At 43.4% G+C, this 17,878-nt stretch overlaps 1 protein-coding gene across 1 annotated transcript in view; it reads right to left on the bottom strand.

The window, feature by feature from the left end:
• Positions 1-1,813: 1,813 nt before the first annotated feature.
• The window catches only part of ELK3 (ETS transcription factor ELK3), a 39,639-nt gene continuing 23,574 nt past the window's right edge, over positions 1,814-17,878 (bottom strand). The window contains exons 3-5 of the mRNA XM_050323440.1: positions 12,475-13,269; positions 7,366-7,488; positions 1,814-4,708 (exon numbers count right to left, since the gene is read on the bottom strand). Coding sequence (XP_050179397.1) covers positions 4,610-4,708; positions 7,366-7,488; positions 12,475-13,269 — 1,017 coding nt within the window. The 3' untranslated portion in view covers positions 1,814-4,609. The remainder of the gene's footprint in view (positions 4,709-7,365; positions 7,489-12,474; positions 13,270-17,878) is intronic.

The following is a 17,878-nucleotide window of genomic DNA, read 5'->3' as shown; positions in this document are numbered from 1 at the left end:
TGGGATGAGAGTTTAGGTATTCTAGATTGTTTTTTTAATCCTTTGTGTGTGATTTTCGCTGGGCAATACTGTGCTGCTCTTGTTAACGGAAAGAAAAAGATTGATGTCAGTGGAAAACAGTTTTCCATAATTTTTGCATGTTTTCTAAAAGCCCTTAACTCATTTAAGTTCTATAATTTTTGAACCAGTTTAAACTGTGAATGCACACAGATGCACATGCTATTGTGGTAAATAATTTCTTAATTTATTGTCCTGGCTTCATCCTCCAAACTCATTCAAGAAGCAGAACTGCCTGAGCACATTGCTTTTATGGTCCTCCTAATGAAATGTGAGTTGTACTTGGCTCAGATGCCCTGCCTTGAAACACATTTTTCCCCAGAGAGCTATAAAGTTTCTCCATTTGATGCGGTGGGATCTCTTTGCTGATGGAATTAGCATTGCTGCAGATTGCAAACCAGGGAAAATGCTCTTCCCTGTCTCCTCTCTGACGTGCTGTCGCAGAACACCCTCCCTCCAGGCCCTGCCCACCTACCCCTCCTCTTTCACACCTTAAGCTTGTATTTCAAAGACTATTTTTTCCTTTCTTCCCTGTCCTTTTACTTAATTTGCAGGAGGAGGGAGCTGGCCTGGAGCCATGGTAGGAATAATTAAGGTTACATTTATTCATTCATGCCTCTTGCTGAGTGAATATGAGCTGATGGGAATCTTTTACCAAAAAAAAAAATCAACATATCCTAACACCCCTTATTCTAGGATGTTTTTTTACAAATACCACCACTCACCCAAGGCAGGCCATGATACTAATTGTTGCAGAGTCCTTGCTTGAGGTTCATTCTCCTTTTTTCATTTAAATAAATTTATACTGCTCCTCACTAGTGCTGTCAATCTCTTTGCCCTCAAGAAGTAGGTTTGCACTCCATCTGTGTAGGCAGAGCACTCACACAGTAATTGGTGAGAGCAGTTACAGTTTGGGGCTAAAAGGGATTTCAAAAGTTGTAGTTTTCTGATGGCTCCGTAGGGATCTGAGGGACCTGTGTGTGTTTGTCCTACGGGATATGCAGACAGTCCCAAGATCAGAAGCGAACAGTGATGCCCTTACATAAAAGACTACCTGTACTTACTGTGCCTTTTCTAAATTTGTTTGGATGTCATGATGGCTTCTGAAGATTCTTCCTGTAGGCACAAGATCACACAGCCTCTTAATGCAGAGTCTCGTCCCCTTAAATGATATAGTCTGTTCTTGTTGACAGTTATTTACTTCTTTGGTAGGTATTTCCAAATAGGCAAGTACCTGTCTGATGAGACTAGTTTCATTCAGACAAAACAAATTGTTCTTTGTTGACATAATGGACGTGTGTCAAATCTTTCTCTATAGTTTGTTATTGCCCATCACTGTTTTCCCCACCTTGAAAGCTTTCTTTAGAACTGAAGCCACTTATCGGTGCCAGGGCAGAAGATGTGCACAGTCTCTTGACAAAGCTGCCCTGAAGCTGTGGCTTTACTGGTGATACTTGGCTTTTCTGCAAAAACAATGTCCAGGTAAGCCCAAACCAGCCTAATCATGCACCCAGCCTATAGAATAATACTGGAAACATTTTGTGTACTGCTGAAGCATGAATGAAGTGTAAATCTTAAAATAAATCCCTCAATTGGGATCCAATCGCGATTAGTACCAAGAATACTGAAGAAAGATTAACTCCCGGCTTGTTCCCCAGGATTGTTGGCTTGGAGCTCTCCATGCCACTAGAAATACTGACACTTTCACAGTATTTATTTTAAAAACATTTATTTGATTTTTCTCTACAGTGAAAAAGATATATGTTAATAAAATTCAGTAGATTACCAAGAGAGTTTTTTCTTCAAAGCATAAGGCATAACCATCTAGTGTTTTCTGTAAGTGTTAGACTTGAGAGGCTGGACTTTATTTGTATAAATTCTTCCCAGCTGGAAAAATTTTTGTTCCATATTATTGACCAGTTTAGAAGGCAGATTTCACTTTGACAACCTGTTTTTTTTAATTGAAAAATTAGCAAAAGATGTGTTCTTTTGCTATTTCTATTCTCTCAAAGAAAGAGAACAAGACAGCACTGTTTCCCAGTTGCTGTGTGTCTTCCACTAAATTTTACTGGATTCTCTCAGATCCTTTAAAATAATTTGTTGAAATAGGATTTTTTTCCCCCAGAACTGCTGTTTCCTGTTATATTTAAAAGAAATCCAAAATCACTCAAGAAGCAGGAGGGTAGGAGGGAAGGTGTGGGTGTGTTGAGACTTTTGAAAAGAAAAGAATCTGCCTTCTTAATAGTAAAACCTTGGAAGAAATAAAATCATGACAATCTGGACGCCTTTTAAGAATCTCTTCTCTGTCACATACTTCCTACTCTCATGTTTATCTGGTTTTTTTGCAGTGTGATATTCGATATTTAAGTGTTCAGGAGTATCTGCCTTCACTTTTTGAACTCACAGTGAGAAACTCTTCTCCATCTCTATGCTGTGTTCTCCCATTGGCTGTACCGCTGGTACAAGGCAGGACTCTAATTGCTTGCTCATGCCTTATACCTGTAAGTAGGTATGTATTCTTCTTTAAAAATGAGGCAGGAGTTGGCTCTAGAGTGTGAAATATTTGCTTCCCTGTAGCTTAGTTATTGAAAAATACTCCATGTACCTGAGAGGAACGCATTGGAAGACAAATGTTTGATCTGTGAGCCCTTGTGATTTATCTCCACTAGCCTAGTCAATCCCATCAGTTACATTCTGCCCTTTCTTCCAACCTATTCTGATTTCCCTTTGTTTGAAATTTGCTCTCACTCATAAATTTTGTGACGGTTCATCTTCTGGTTTTGACGACTTGGAGCTCTTAAAACCCTGAATGGAGCAAATGACTTCCCAAGCACTTCATCCGTTCTCCCCATGTCTTGCATCTAATTGCTCTGTTTATCATCTGGTACTTCATAGAGATACAGCAACTTTTTATCCTGTTAATTACTGCAAGTGGAACTGAGGAGTCATTTTTGATTGTGCAATCCAGGCGGCTGAGGAAAATTTTTGCTGTCTTTTGTCAGACCACCTCTGCCCCAAAAATGGCTTTTCAACATCAGAACTGCATTAATAAAATGTTTATTTAGCACCTTTCAGGTTGAAGGATCCAAAAGCACTTTACAGTTAACTACACACATCATCACTGAAATGCATCCAAGCAGAAAATCAGCAGACAACTCACTGCATACATTTCAAAAGGAACGGTCTTTTGGCCAGAAAGCAAAGTAGAAGCTCTAATGACCTGTCGCAAACAGGATCCTGATTTTGGTTTGGTTTTTGAAAAACCTACACGGTAAAGCTGCATTCAACCCAATTTAGCCACCTCAGAAAAATTAAGATTTGCATCAGCCCTGCCAAGATTAGAATCTGTGGTGCCAGGGAGTCTGGCCTAATCCTAACCTGACATTTAGATGACTAAGCCATCACCTCAAGGCAGAGAACATACCCAGAAAGTTCAAGTTGCAAATATATAGTAACACAGTGCTGTTTTTTCGTCCAGAATTCAGCTGTTTATACATAAACATCCCACATGTACAGTCTCTGCCTCTTTGCAAGCACCAGGCATTAATTTACAGGGCTGTAACTTTTCCAGCTTTGGGGGAAGGGGAAATGTGACCTTCTGAGCTTAAGTAGCTACAATAATCTTTCCAGGGAAGCAGTAGAAGGCACTTGGCATGGCTGAACAAAGCACCTGGAAATTCTCTATCAGGAATGATCCTCATTCCCTAGGAGGACAGAGGTTACCTGCAGTCTTTCCAGCTGTACTGTTGACAGTTCATAAGAAGTATAGGCCAAATAATTTTGAGCAATGTCTCCTTTTCTACAGAGGTATTCTCCAATGCTGGAAATATTTCGAACATACACAGCCCAGTTCTTCCCTCTTGCAAACTTGCCAGAAGAACTTGGGCGTGAATGTGTGAATGTGGCTTTGTTACTCCTAACTACATCTCCTGACTGTAACATGGATTACATTTTTCGTTTCTTCAGCAAACAAAAATTATAAGGCTATTTTTATACAATTTGAAAGCACTTAATACAAAGTTACATTAATACACTGCATCATATGGCCTATCCATGGAGAAAATACTGAAATACTATCATAGGGCTGTTCAATACTAGTTTTTTTCTTTCAACTTTTTATCTTAATACTAGAAAATATATAAATCATTTACATGACTTTATGCAAAAGAAGGCACAGCCGGTTATAGTTTACACAAGCACAATGCATAATATGCAGAAAAAGGGATTAAAAAGAAGCTTCACATCCCTATTAGATACACTGTTGCAAAACATTAAGAAAAGTACTTCATCAACAACAGAAGTGTTCAACACTTGAGAGCTATGATATAAAAAAATTATAATTCATTTAATGCATAACAGATTTATATATACTTTTATATATAAACACTGTTGAAAAATGCTAACATAATAAAAGTAGATTATCCATGTAATGAAAAGTGCAAACCAAAGTAATAAAGGGTTTCACAATGTCCTTCTCATAACACAGGAAAAACTAGCCCATAGGAATGAAGTGTTAAATCCACCAGTACATCCTTGGTGTGATGAGGCATCATCAGGATTTCTGAGCGTTTGGAGAAAGCAGTACTGGTGAAGAGGCTCTGTCCAGACTGGGGAGTGGCACTGGTATGTGACCATTTAGCAGAGTTGGAAACTGTAAGAGGCCAAAAGGTAAAAATTACTGTTTATCTCAAAGCATTCAGCCCAGAAGCACATGGATTTAGCGTTAGCAACTGGCTCCAGGCGCTTTCAAGACTTGTGATGTCTATAGAGTAAGATACATATCCCAAATGCCTGCATCAGCCATTAGGAATGCAAAATAGAGGACTAAACAAGAATAATTTGTAAATGTACGGGGATATAGAAATCTATTATTGGCTATATTTTATATAAAAGTTCATATAATACATTTATCATTGCCCTGGGAAAGTGAACACTGTAGAGAAATCTTTGCCATCCATTCTGTTTCCAAAAATGTTTTTCAGCCTACAGTCTATTAATTACGATACATCCTTTTTGTCTGCCCTTCTTTAACGCTACACAGGAAAGACCTTTGCAAAAGTGAAAGTCAAGATGTAGTTTTAGGGCAGAAAAAGTACAATTGGGAATACAAAGCATGGGGAAAATTACTCCCAAGTAATTACAATTTCTCTCTATATTCACTAAGAAACTATAGCTACGCCAAATCATTCAGCATGTGAAGCAGAATATATTATTTATATTAACATGCTGCTTCTGAAATACCGTGCAAAAAAATACTTATTTAATACAGAAGCTGTATATTCCTAGTTTATCACAGCATCCTGACTGTAACTTGCCTGCAGTGATATGTATTGACCAGTTCTTAACATCTGACCTGAGAAAAAGTAAAGCAAGTAGGTGGAATAAACTTGCTGCAGCATGAGGCGAGAATTATCCCAGCGGTAAATACTGATCTGGCCTCAAGGCCCAGCTCCGTGAGTTTGAGAGAGGCAGAGCTGAACAACAGAGCTCTCAGCTTCAAGCATCTGATGTATTTTTACCTCTTACAAGATCAGTCCTTCCACAGCCAACTCTGGTGTTATCACTCACTACACGTGCACATAATCTGCTCATAACGAGTTTACTCTTCCACTAAGATGTCAGTTCCTGACACCTGTCTTCCACCATTCTGTTGAAAATCAGGCAGAGCAAGCGCAGGCTCAGCACCATGTGTGGCAGGGGAGGGGCTGGCATCACGCTCCTGATGTGGCCAGACTGCCTGATGCCTCTCTTTTAACCAAACGGATCTTCAGGAAATGTTTCCCCGAGTTCTGCCAAGATTCATTAAAACACAGACCTTGATTACAAGCTCCTCCCTGCCTAGCTGCATGGAGTGTGGGCTGGCTTTGCAAGCAGCCTGAGAAGAGCTTTGCCTTGACATCCACACTGCTGACCCATCAGTTCTCAGTGGGGTTGGCCGGGCTTCAGGCTGTGGTTTTCATTTCCGATTTGCTGTTAAAATAAAGCTTTGTGCTCTACAACTTGTCATCATGGCCTTTGCCTGAATCAAACATCGTTTGTAAGGCTCTTAGGGTCTCTCAGAAGGTAAAGCCAAGGCCACTCCTCACTTTCACTTCCCACAGGAGATGGCCAGTGTGTATCCATAGCTGTCCAAGCTCATTCCAGGCTTTGGCACAGGCACTTCTCTCTCAGATGAACTGTCCGGCTGTTTTTAATCACGTGTGCAAAACTAAGGTCCAGTACAAATCAGTGAGTTTATCTGAGATAAACACAAATAAGGAGCCCTGAGCTACGTGTGCAGCTGTCCTACTGGAGGCAGGAAGGCTTACTCCCCTGGTGCAGACTGTACCTGAGCAGAGCACTTGAGCCGAAGCCCAGCCTTGGATTCAGGCAGTTTCCCTGAAGGTTCAGAGACTAATACAGGGTCCCTGTCTGGCAGTACCCTCCTTCTCTGTTAGTGCTGGCCCTCCACAGCAGTTGAGGTGTTCATTCCAGGGGTGACCCTGCATCCTTCAGCTGCACTGATGACCACTGGGTTCCTGTGCTTCTTGACAATCAGCAGAACAGCATAATTTCTTCTGTGACTTAATGAATCGGCTGTTTTGCAGCAGTGACAGCTGGAACTGCTAATATCATTCCCACCATCTTCTTCCTAAGCCTCCTTCCTCAGCACTGCTACAGCTGAGTGCTGTGGCCATCATAGCTTGCTCAATAACTTTTGAGATGTTTACTCTGCCGATACCCATGAGAGAGTGGACACAATGCTGCCTTTCTGCTGTTACGGAGAGGTCGTGCTCAGCAGTGTGTCCTTGGTTGAGGACACATGGATAATTTGCAGGGGAACTGGAAATGGAGCCTTCAGGCTCAGAGTGCCCTTATTGTAAATACAAATATATCTTTCTCAGTGAGAAGCAGCTAATTAAGAAGATAAACCTACACCCACCTTACTGTGTGAGACCCACACTGCTCTTGGTTTTCCCAGACACATGTTCCACCCCTCTCCTGGTGGGTCCCTGACTGGTTTTCACTCTCTTCTGGAAGCTCTGAGAGCTTCCAGACCTTCTATTACTGGGGTCCAGCATTTATTTCTGTTTCCCTCACAGATATGTGTGTGCTTGCTGCAGTGGACACTGTCCTGCAGGTTCTGACTGCGCTGCCAAGGATTTAATGAAGGTACAGGTAAGTAGGCCTCTCTAAAAAAGTGCCTGTTACTCCTGTATTTTCCTAATCTGTTTGAAAAGCTTCAGAATGATGTGAGGAGATATTCCCCCGATGTCTCTTCCACATGTGCACCTTTAGCAATGAAACCTGTGCATTGGAAAGACCTACCTGGAACAGAGTGTTTGGTCCCTGCAGCCTGGCAGGACTCAGAGGAGCAACAGGACTGAGGCTGCTCCAGAAATGTATGCTAGACAGCAGCGGGCTGGGGGTCAGCAACAATCCACTGGGGGTCTGCAAGACAAAAAAAGCCCCCATGACACAGGGCTCAGGAGTTACAGCTCCATACAGCAGTCACCACCCCTACAGTCTTACACGTCACCTACTGGCTCTATTTCCCAGTGAATTCAGACATACACCATGGTCAGCAGCAGCTGCCCATCCAGCCCTGCATCCTGTCTCCTCAGTACTGGATACCTGCACATGTAATATTCCTTCATATGCAAATTGATTTAATTTCTGTTTGCTTAAGGAGAAGCAGTTATTGTTTATGTGAACCACGCTCATACAGCTGTGCAGAATAATACAATGTGTGCCCCAATACCTGCCAACTCTGCCTAGTCTCTCAGAATCAGTCTTTACCTTTTGAAGGGCAGCAATTGCTTGACCTGACTGCAGCTTTTGAGATATTAATGCAATCGTGTGGAGCCAAAGGGGTCACTGCCAGCCTTTGAAGTTTACTCCCCTGATGGCACCTCCTCATAATGGAAGAGGCTTCAAGAAACTGCAGTGCCCAAGCTGACACGGGGAGAGGCAGGTGTGGGCTGGGTGCCCAGAGGGATGGCAGAGAGCACAGCTGATTGTTTGAAAACAACCAAAACCGCAAGAACTAAGAATCCAAAGCTTTTCCCAACTCAGAGGTGTCTCATTCCAGTGCCATGGTGACCAAGAATTGCTGGGAATGCTCTCAGTTATTTCTAAGCACAACTGGAGGGGAGGCAGAGTTAAAGCACATGCAAATCTTGATTCAAATGAAGAATCACTCAAATTATTCTGTATAAAGAGTAACTTCTATCATTCCAAAATAGAACATGGAAGTGATGTGACAGTTTTGAAAAAAGTATTTGGCATAATGAGTTAATCTCACCAGTAATCTTGATGCCAATTATCAAAATCAGTCCTGATTTACCAAAGCACTTAATGGATTTGAGTACACCCTTAGCAAATAAGCATGTGCTTTGCTGTGTAGGACAAGTGTCTGCCTCAGTGCTCTGCTGAACCGGGACACCTATTTGTCCAGACTTTAAAATATGTAAAGAAAAGACAGGAGACAGATGATAGGGAGTATTTCCCATAGTTACCAGCACACCATGCATTCTGTACCTGCCAGCTTCCCACCAGGACAGAAATACAAACTCCCGCATATGGCAATTGCAACTGGGGGTTTCACTTAACAACCGCTCACACCACAGACCATCACACCCCATTACCAGGACTGTGCAGAGAGCAGGCTCACACAGGCAGCACCACAGGTCACGTGGATTTTCAAATACGACAGCCATTATTTGCATAGCAGCACCCGAGGGATCAGCTGTGGTGTTTGAGGCTCTGTGCAAACGCACAGGAATACAGACCTGCTGTGACGTGTCTGCACTGGAGTTCACAACAGGGTCAAACAATTAGTTTAACACCAGCAGAAGAGATGGGATAGACAAGGAACAGCAAACATTAAAGCCCTCCCAGTGATTCAGGTGTCTGAAAGGCAGTTTAATACAAAGGGATGAGTTCCTCTAAGGAATCTCAGAAGAAGTGGGATTTGTGGAGAAATGTGTGCAGGGAAAGGACACTGCCACCTTCCTTGTGCTGAAGAAGGTGGATCAGAAACACCAAATCCCATGGAAGAAACCACAGTTATGTCCCAAGGAGTACTAAACCTGTGGTATCACTGGGAAAGCAAAAGGTGTTGATGCAGTAAATCAGCAGGTGTACCAGAGAAGTCAGGGTTGGGATATATTTGCATGACAACAAAAGGGGCAAAGAGTGGGTGGGGGCCTGGCAAGGAGAAGACTTCTGTCTTGATCTCACCAAGTGACAGCTCTTGTCAAGATAGCTGAAAAAACAACCTTGACAAGCAGGCACTTGTGAACAGCTCCCTTGCAGTCAGTCTCTTCCCAGGACCGTGGTGCTTTCATGGGGCAGGATGTCAGCAGCACCAGCAATAGCCCCTTTCCTGTGCTGGTGCTCCATTGGCAGGCAGCTATTGATGGAGATTTAGGGACTGACAACACACTGAATTAGGTCAGGATAAATACTCAGATCTACTTACAGAAGAGCCTACTAACCTTAAAACCAGAGATGTAAGCAGCCAGACCCAACAACATTCAGCTAAGGACACAGTACTAAGAGCTCCAGTGAGCAGCCTCAGTTCTTTCCCTTTTGCTCCAAGAAACTGCAGATAACCAGAACTGAAAATGCTGTCCTTGAGAGGGTCTTTTGAAAATAATGAGGAAAAACTGGAGGTGTTTATTCCTACCTCGATACAGCCAGAGAAGGTCTTCAGAGAGAGAGATATTTAAAACTGAGTTGCCCTCAGTTCATCTCTGGAAGCATGCTAACATTCCTAACAGCAGTGCTAAGCAAAAGCTCATGTCCTCTGATGAGGAGAGCACTAATGTCTGCAAGCTCTGCCAGAGCCAAGAGCCAGCCAAAGCAAGCCTCCAAATCCACTTAATATTTAATGCAAAAAGAGCCCAGAGCCTCCCAGGCTTGTTCTCAGTATCACCATCAGCCAATCATCAAAACCACCAGAGGAAACATAAGTGTAAACAACACCACAGGACAGGCTATCCCTAAACTACATGTGGAAATTGATGTGTCACTTCATTTTCTGCCCTCATGCAGCTGTACATCTGGTAGTAGATGTGGAACCCGTTGGGAAGTCCCTACTTAAAAACGTCATAATAACCTAAGTATAGGACCAGTTTAAATGGAAATAATTCATTGCACAGAGAGGATTATGTTAAGTGACAATGCTCATGGCTCCTGACTTCTGACAAACAACGTGTGTAAGTACAATCTTGTCACTTCTAGCTGTTAGATAACAGACAAGTGCTGTCACACATACATTACTTCCCAGGTCATTAGGCACATGCTGGAGCCTGGATGGTGTCTGTGGATACAAAACGGAGCTGGCTGCAGGCACACTACTCTGTCCCTAAGGAAATGGCATGTTGTAAATGTAACAAATGCTAAAGCAGAGGCCTGAAGAAAAAGTGTGAGTCAAAATTATATATCCACATTGGCCGAGGGAGAGACAACAAAAGTAACAAGTATAAGTAATCTGCAAAAGAAGCAAGTGCTGAACAAAACCCAAGTATCTCTCTTTGAAGCTAACCAAATGGAAAGCTAACATTTCTCTACCAAAGTAAGGTACTGTATGCTCTGACACCCTCAAACCTATTTTTCTGTTCTGAAATTGATTATGCTTGCAGGGCTCCACCCTAGAATATTCCTCAGGACCAGCAGGTGCAGTGAAAAGCCATCTGAAATACCCTCTCAGGCCACAGGACCTTCTCTGAACCTACATCACTGCTGGAGCAGACATCCTGTTCTGCACTTGTCCCATGGCAACAAGTGTCTCCTACTAGGATCTGATAAACCAGAGAATGTTTGAGATATGACGCATGCTCTAGGATAACGGGATGAACGGCAGATCCAGTCTAAATTATGGCTTTAGTTATCTTGCATCATGGTATTACAGTCATCATGGCCTTAGCTAGCCATCCTGCTAAAGGAGCACCACGATTGCCTTCTACATCTTTCAGGGCAGTAAGTACACAAGTTTATAGATGAATGGGAAAATTGAATGTTTAAAGATACAATTACAAAGTGAGAAAATAAATCTCTGTTCATACTGTGTTTTGGGGCAGCAGTAGATTAAAGTGGGTTTGGTAATAATTCATGCTGTCATTGTGTCTGGTTGCCACCTGATACGATTTGTCAGATTTTCTCCCTACAAGCAAAATGCTGTGGTTATACCACAGTTAGAGGTTATATGAGTCTGTCAATGCACCTCAGTTTTGGTTTGCCACGCTTCTGTTCTTCCTGCCAAACGTAACTTCACTTAAAGGCTTTATGATGTCAAAAATTACAGGTGACAGCCTTTCTTGGTGACACAACTTTGTATCTTGGAGGTTTACAGGTGAGTCTGAACTGCACAAACTTGCTCTGCAGCCAGCTGAAAAGCTGAATAAGAGCCAGTGCTGTGCTGGCCGAGAGTGCTTGCCGACACTCTCGCTTCTGCCAGGCCTTTGTGTCACATGGGCACGCGATGCTGCCTGCACCAAACACCTCCAACACCTCCGACAGGTGCTGGGTAATGAGGTAATGGCATTCTAGATACGTCTCCTAGACAGCCTGAAGTGAGTGATGGCTTGTAACACACCTTTGTCTTTACTTGCTGTTCGGTTCGTTACACTCAATGCTAGTATTTGCATCATCTGTTATTTCAGGGCTGGGGATCTTAAGGGATGTTCCTCAATGGGATAATGTTACTCTTGGAATTTTTTGTCTTATATTGCAGTGGTGCTGTAAGACAAAACTCACCAATGAATGCACTGAGTCGTATCTATGTGATTTTCCTCTTCTGCTCTGAACTCCTAGGTTTCTTTTATAGACTGAAAATGAGAACTCACTCTTGACATTACCACAAATAAGTGATTAAAAAGAACCAAATAATCTTCTGTTTATTTAGTAGGTCTGTGCCGAAAAGAAGCTCTGGTAAGTACTCTGTGGATCTGTACAACTTTGGAAATCAAAACTGCCTTCAGAGCCTGTCTTAGAAACCACTTCATTTGCTCTGTATTCAAAAATTAACGAAAATGTCACACTGTTTGAATGGATACAACATACATTAGAGGAACCTAACCAAGCATCCCATAATGCACGTGCTCAAGTTGTGATCTACAAAACCCCTGTGGTTTTTTTGGTGGCTTTTTCCTGTTTGTTTTGTAGACCTGGAGGCTGGTTTGAACTGAGAAACAATTCACTAACGGTTCCCCATCTCCTTATCCTTTCAGGCAGTCTGTCAACTGTGATGGCTTTTCCCACACTCATGTAGGAACAAACCCCAGGAGGAACCTACTTTCTACCCCTTGCTCAGACCACTGCTGTGTTCCACTCTTTCCCATATGTTTTTTTTTCCCATCAGATGAGGACAGACCAACAGAGCTAACACTGTTGGACACTTGGCGTGAATGCCTGGAGACAGGCAGGTCTTACCTGTGCAGTGAAGAAAGCTGGAGTCAGGGATCCCGAAGGAAGCGCAGGGCTGTTGAGGGCGATGGAACCGATGTCGGTGCTGGAGAGAACCATAGGTGGGGCGGAAATTTCCAAGCCTTTGGGTTTTTTAGCCTTTGGGGGAAGAGATGGAGATTTTGCCTTGGAGCCTGAGGAGAGGTTCAGAGGCTCAAGGGAATCTGAGTCGTGGCAACTGGACTCAAGGAAGAAGCTCCTGTGTTCTGTAGGGAGGGGTGAGGTGGGAGACAGAGAAGGCGACCTGGAGGAAGATGACGATGGAGATGAAATGCTGGCACTGTTGGGTAGCATTAAGGAAGATATTTTAGCTGATACTGAAGAGCTGAGGAAAGCAGAGGCAGCTGCTGTTTCAGAAGTAGAAGGCAATGACACCACAGGCCTCGTAACTTGTTTGTCTGTTTTGTTTGTCACAAATCTGATAACAGTCCGAACTTCTTCGACTGGTGTGTTTCCTTCTGACTTCTCCTCCAGTTTTTCTGTTTTGATTGGCTTGTAAGGGTCTGGCTGATTCTGCAGAGAGTTGATAGTGAAGGAGGAGTACAGGCCAGAGTGGATATATTCATTACGGCTTGTGCTTTTCAGTGCTGACAAGCTGTGCTTGTGCTGATCCCTGCTCTCGGAAGGCATCTTACAGTCGCTGTCCTGCAGCAAAAGGCTCTCTCTGCTGATTTCCACAGCATGTGGATCCATTTTTAAAATCTCAGGAAAGGAGACAAACTTGTATACAAATTTTTGTCCGATCACTTTCTTGATGATGTTCTGCAAATACAAAAGAAGATGCTAGAAATACCAGGATTTCAGAGGCACTCAGTATAGCAAACACAAGGGTAGGGAGGCACTGCTCCCTCATCAAGTTAAGCAGGTCATTTCCTGGGGCTCCTAATGCTGATCACCTTTGGCTCGTTCCAATACCTCTGCTCTGTCAGGGAGTTCACCTCCTGCTCCTCATGTGTCCAACAAAATCTCCATCACTAGGTGATAAAGACCTGCCGGTGGTCTGTTTTAGTTCTCCTTCCTCTGAAGCAGCTTGGGAATATTTTCTTTCCAGTAAAAGCAGTTCTGCTGCCTTGCAGACTTGAGCTATGCCACCATTTGCATTCCATAACAAAGGCAAACTCCTTCATTTATGCCCCTCAAAACTGACACCAACTACCATAAATCTGAAGTACTCTTAGAATATCCATAAGGGACAAAACCACCTCAAGCCTCCTGGCTCGAGTCATTTACCATCTCTCCCTTACGTCACGTGGCAGGATTGAACTAAACTGACTGTGACTGACCTTCTTTCAATGGTCTTTGAAAAATGCAATCACTTGCATGGGCTGGAAAAGTATTTGCATGCTGCTGTATCCCCTGTGCTATCTCCAGGCTTGCATTAGGCTCACGATGCTCACTGGTGCAGGCAGAAGGTTTTCATCAGTCTAAACTGACTATTGAAATTAATTATTGAAAAAATCCCAGAATCTCTCAAAGGTTTGTACAACTATTTTTTTTTTCTGTAAGTGTCTCCTTTATGTAAAGAACTGATTCCCTTTGAGACCATATTTCCAGTCCTAGCTCTCCTCCTGCAAGCCCAGGTCTGCTGCCTGCTCTGACACAACGCTCGCGTGAGCTCCTCCGCAGAGGCACTTCATGGCTCCGGGCTGGGCCTAGGAAAGGGACTGGAACACTTCATTTACCACCCTAAGCCAAGTGCTGCAGAACAAAAGAAGCAATATGTCCTGAGATTTCCATGCTAATTTCTCTCTTTTGAAGCCCCTGGTGGAGAGTTTGTCTTTGAGTCACCTCTGAAAAACCCTTTCAAAAAAATAAAAAAGAGGAAAAAAAAGGAATACAAACATCATCCCTTTTTATATATGGACAGTACATAATGCTGGGTGCTTGTAGTGCCTGCACTACACCTCGTTTTGTCACATAAGCAAGGCTGATTTTGTGAAAGAAGAATCTGCACTTGGGTAGCAGAACCTCTTCTGTCTTTCAGCTGAGCTACTGCACTCTATAATTCATCTGTCTGAGTGTCCTGGCATTTCATTCAGGGCACCTTCTTGAATACAAAACTAATCCTACAAAGAGCCCTGGGATGTGGCTTTGCATCACAGGTCAGGAGCTGTGACACAAATGGAAAAAGTTGTTTCCCAAGTTAATAATAGGGATCTGTAGCAAAGAGAAGAATTAAATTCAGCAAACTCAGACGAAAGGCACAGAGCTGCCCTCTTCCATGCTGAATTGTACACACATCTACCCACCTGACAGATGCTGCAATGCCTTTTTTTTCCCCTTCAGAGGTTCAGGACAAATAGTTAGCCCACAGGATCTGAGTCTGCACGAGCTTCACTTCCCATGGCTTTGGGCTTGGCCTAGATTTTTTTTCGTATTAATTAGGTGAAACATGGATGGGTGCACATTTTCTACACTCTCAATATTGCATTCTTTTTCAAAAAGGCAAAACCTCAAAACTACTGACATATGAAAGGAAACACTCCAACTGGATTTATGGTTTCTTTTTTTAATATATATATTTTAATTCAAAATAATACCTCCCCTCTGCTCCTGGCAGCTTCTACTGTTACATCAAGCACTGGCAACTGAGATCCTCCTTGGAAAATGTTACTCGCAGCAGAAAAAGAATAAATGTGTTTAAGGGTGGCACTTTTACACTGATGCAGGCTTGAAATGGGGGAACATTGCTATAAAAAGCAAGTGAACAGGCTGGTGAGTTTATACTTCCTTTGTTATTATTAAGTGTAGTCATATTTTAAGAAGGTCGCAGTGCCTCTCCTCTGACTCCACCAGCCTGCAGCAAAGGCCCACTTAACGATTGCTGGAGATGAAAAGGATTCAAGTGCAGATCCCTCAAGCACTTTGCAGGCTTCTCTTAAATGTGTAGCCTGAGGAAATCTCCATCAGTGTGCAAGAGAAAATAAGGACACAAATTAATGAAGTGCCTCTGAAATGCCACTGACTTTCCTATATTTTTTTGACAAATAATTGAAGTGAAGGTAAAAAGCAGCTTATTTCTACCATCACCTCAGTGATCTGTCAGAATCATTCTGAGCTGTGATGGTTCAAACCCCAGAAGACAGTGACAGGCACCATGACAAGCAGGGGTTTTCCTCCCTCAGTTTGAAAGGGCAAAGAATGCTTCCTAATATTAAGGACTGCATTTGCAGGAAGACTAGACCGCTTGCTTGGTAGCAGGACAGTCCGTATATGTGCACATTTAGCCCCTTTTATTGTTGTTGTTTGAATTTTCTAGGTAAATTCCCTCATGAGCAGGCTTGTAATGAGTGCTAGTGGCTGCTGGCCAGGGCTGCTGGGAGCCAGGGAAGGCTGGGGCTGTGCAGCTGGGGAGGAGAAATGGGTAACCAGGCCAGGAGCAGGGGCTCCAGTCCAACAGCTTGAAAAAAATCTTACCAAGAGACAGCGCTCTTGGACACTCAGAGAGAGGGCAGGGAGCAGGGAATACCCCTCTTCTGTTGGCTTCTTGATTGCTCCTCACTTGAACACTTTACACTTCCTCTCCTCTGTTCCCAGTCTGCAAAACAGTGACTACAGAAAACAGCAACCACGCCACCCCATTGAAAAGTGCTTTGAAAGCTGGGTAGAGCCCTGCCTGATGTCTGCTCCAGCACATCAGCTGTGTTAGGGAGCTCAGGCTTATTCACACCCCAGCACTTCAGGCACTTGCTTCGTGAACCTCTCCAAAGACAGCCTCACCCAAGGGCTCTGAATCACCACCCCAACGAATAGGTCTCTCCCTGTCCTTCTCCACAGAGCAGCTGGCTGAGCTGGGTGTCAGAGGCTCGGTGGCCTGGTTCACCCTGCAGCTTAAACCAGACTATACTGTGGGGGTGTTTGTGTCAACTATGCATATGCACTACTACTTTTGGAAGCCCTCCTATAATCTATCATTTGTTTGTGTTTTATTTTCATCAGCTCTGACTCCTACTCCCTGTTTGAGCCACTTAGAGCAAAGGCATAACTATACTACCAGCATGACCAAAGGATGTTAGTGGCTTGGCTCAAACCTCTTAGCTAGCAAGTTTGCTGGCTGCAGGAGCCACTCAGGAAACCGAGCTGGGAAATGGGATCCACTTTCTAGTTGAAGTTCAGACTAAACTGGACTCGGGAGCAGGAAGACCAGATTGGGACTTTTTCCCTCCTCACAAGAGGTGACATATAATCAGAGTGATTTTGAGATCTCAGAATTTATGGCAGAGAAGGATGAACTTGTCTGTAAGTACTAAACATCCCTGCTTGGGAAAGAAGAAAGACCACAGCTGTAGCTACTGCTCATAACTCCTACTTGGATGTGTTGCAAGTTCCCTAGCTCCAAGAGTACCAAGGGATGCAACATGTGTAGGAACACTTAGGCTACAAATTCCTCACTGGACTCTGTCCAGGCTGCTTCCAGCTATTGGGATCCCTACCCAGAGAGAGGGCTGCTCACACTCCGGTGTCTGAAGTGTGTAAGCTGGCAGGAGGTACCTGTAGCTGCATGGCTTGGTCTGAAAGATGGGGGTGTGTCCACATCAGCATGTGCAGGCAGGCAGATTCTGCTAACATCATAGACTATGCAGTTATTATACCATATGTATAGAAGTTGGATTTGTGAAATTTTTGTTGGAGGCACAGGTGCTACTACACTGGGCACCTATACTGACCTTTGGAAGATCAAGGCTCTCATTTAGCTGTGTTTCGGTCTTTCCTCCCCCACCTCCATCTAGAAGACAAAGGCCATTTCCCTGGCTGGCACCTTTGGCCAGGTTCTCTGCTTTCTCTACTGCAGTTCACTGGACATCCCTTTCCTCTCACATCAAACATGAACAATTTTATGACTCTTTTCAAGGCAGGTGTTCTCCTCTACCCATCACCTCTTACTGAGTATCATACTCTTTACTCCCATCTCTCCATAGGGACAGCACTATATAACCACCTTTATGCCATTTCAGTCAAGCACTTTCTTGACCTCCACACATCACTCTCAAAAGAAGCTCCTTCCAGTTTTCTACAAAGGTATTTTCTAATGCTCCTTCAAGTATTTCCTCGTAACACCTCTGACCTGTGCCACTACAAAAGGAATAGCCAGCACTCTAGCACCATCACACTGCTATTGTTTCTTTGCAGGATCCTATTTCCCCTGAGTTATCTTAAATTAAAAACTTCCCAAAAGCAAAATAATGGTTTCCATTATCACTTCATATCCTATAGTTCTGTAAGCAGACAAGAAAAGGACCCTCTTCCCAAAACAAGTCTTCCATGCTGCCACCCACACTTGGGCATTAAAAATAGGAACTATTTTTAATAGTCTTTAACAAGACTACTGGGTTTGACCTGTTACAGGAGGGGGGTGAATGTGCTGGACACC

Source organism: Myiozetetes cayanensis, unplaced genomic scaffold (assembly GCF_022539395.1).
Source record: "Myiozetetes cayanensis isolate MyiCay16 unplaced genomic scaffold, myiCay2020 scf3, whole genome shotgun sequence".
Taxonomy (NCBI): domain Eukaryota; kingdom Metazoa; phylum Chordata; class Aves; order Passeriformes; family Tyrannidae; genus Myiozetetes; species Myiozetetes cayanensis.
Note: the sequence above shows the minus strand (reverse complement) of the source record. Positions and strands in the feature narration are given on the sequence as shown.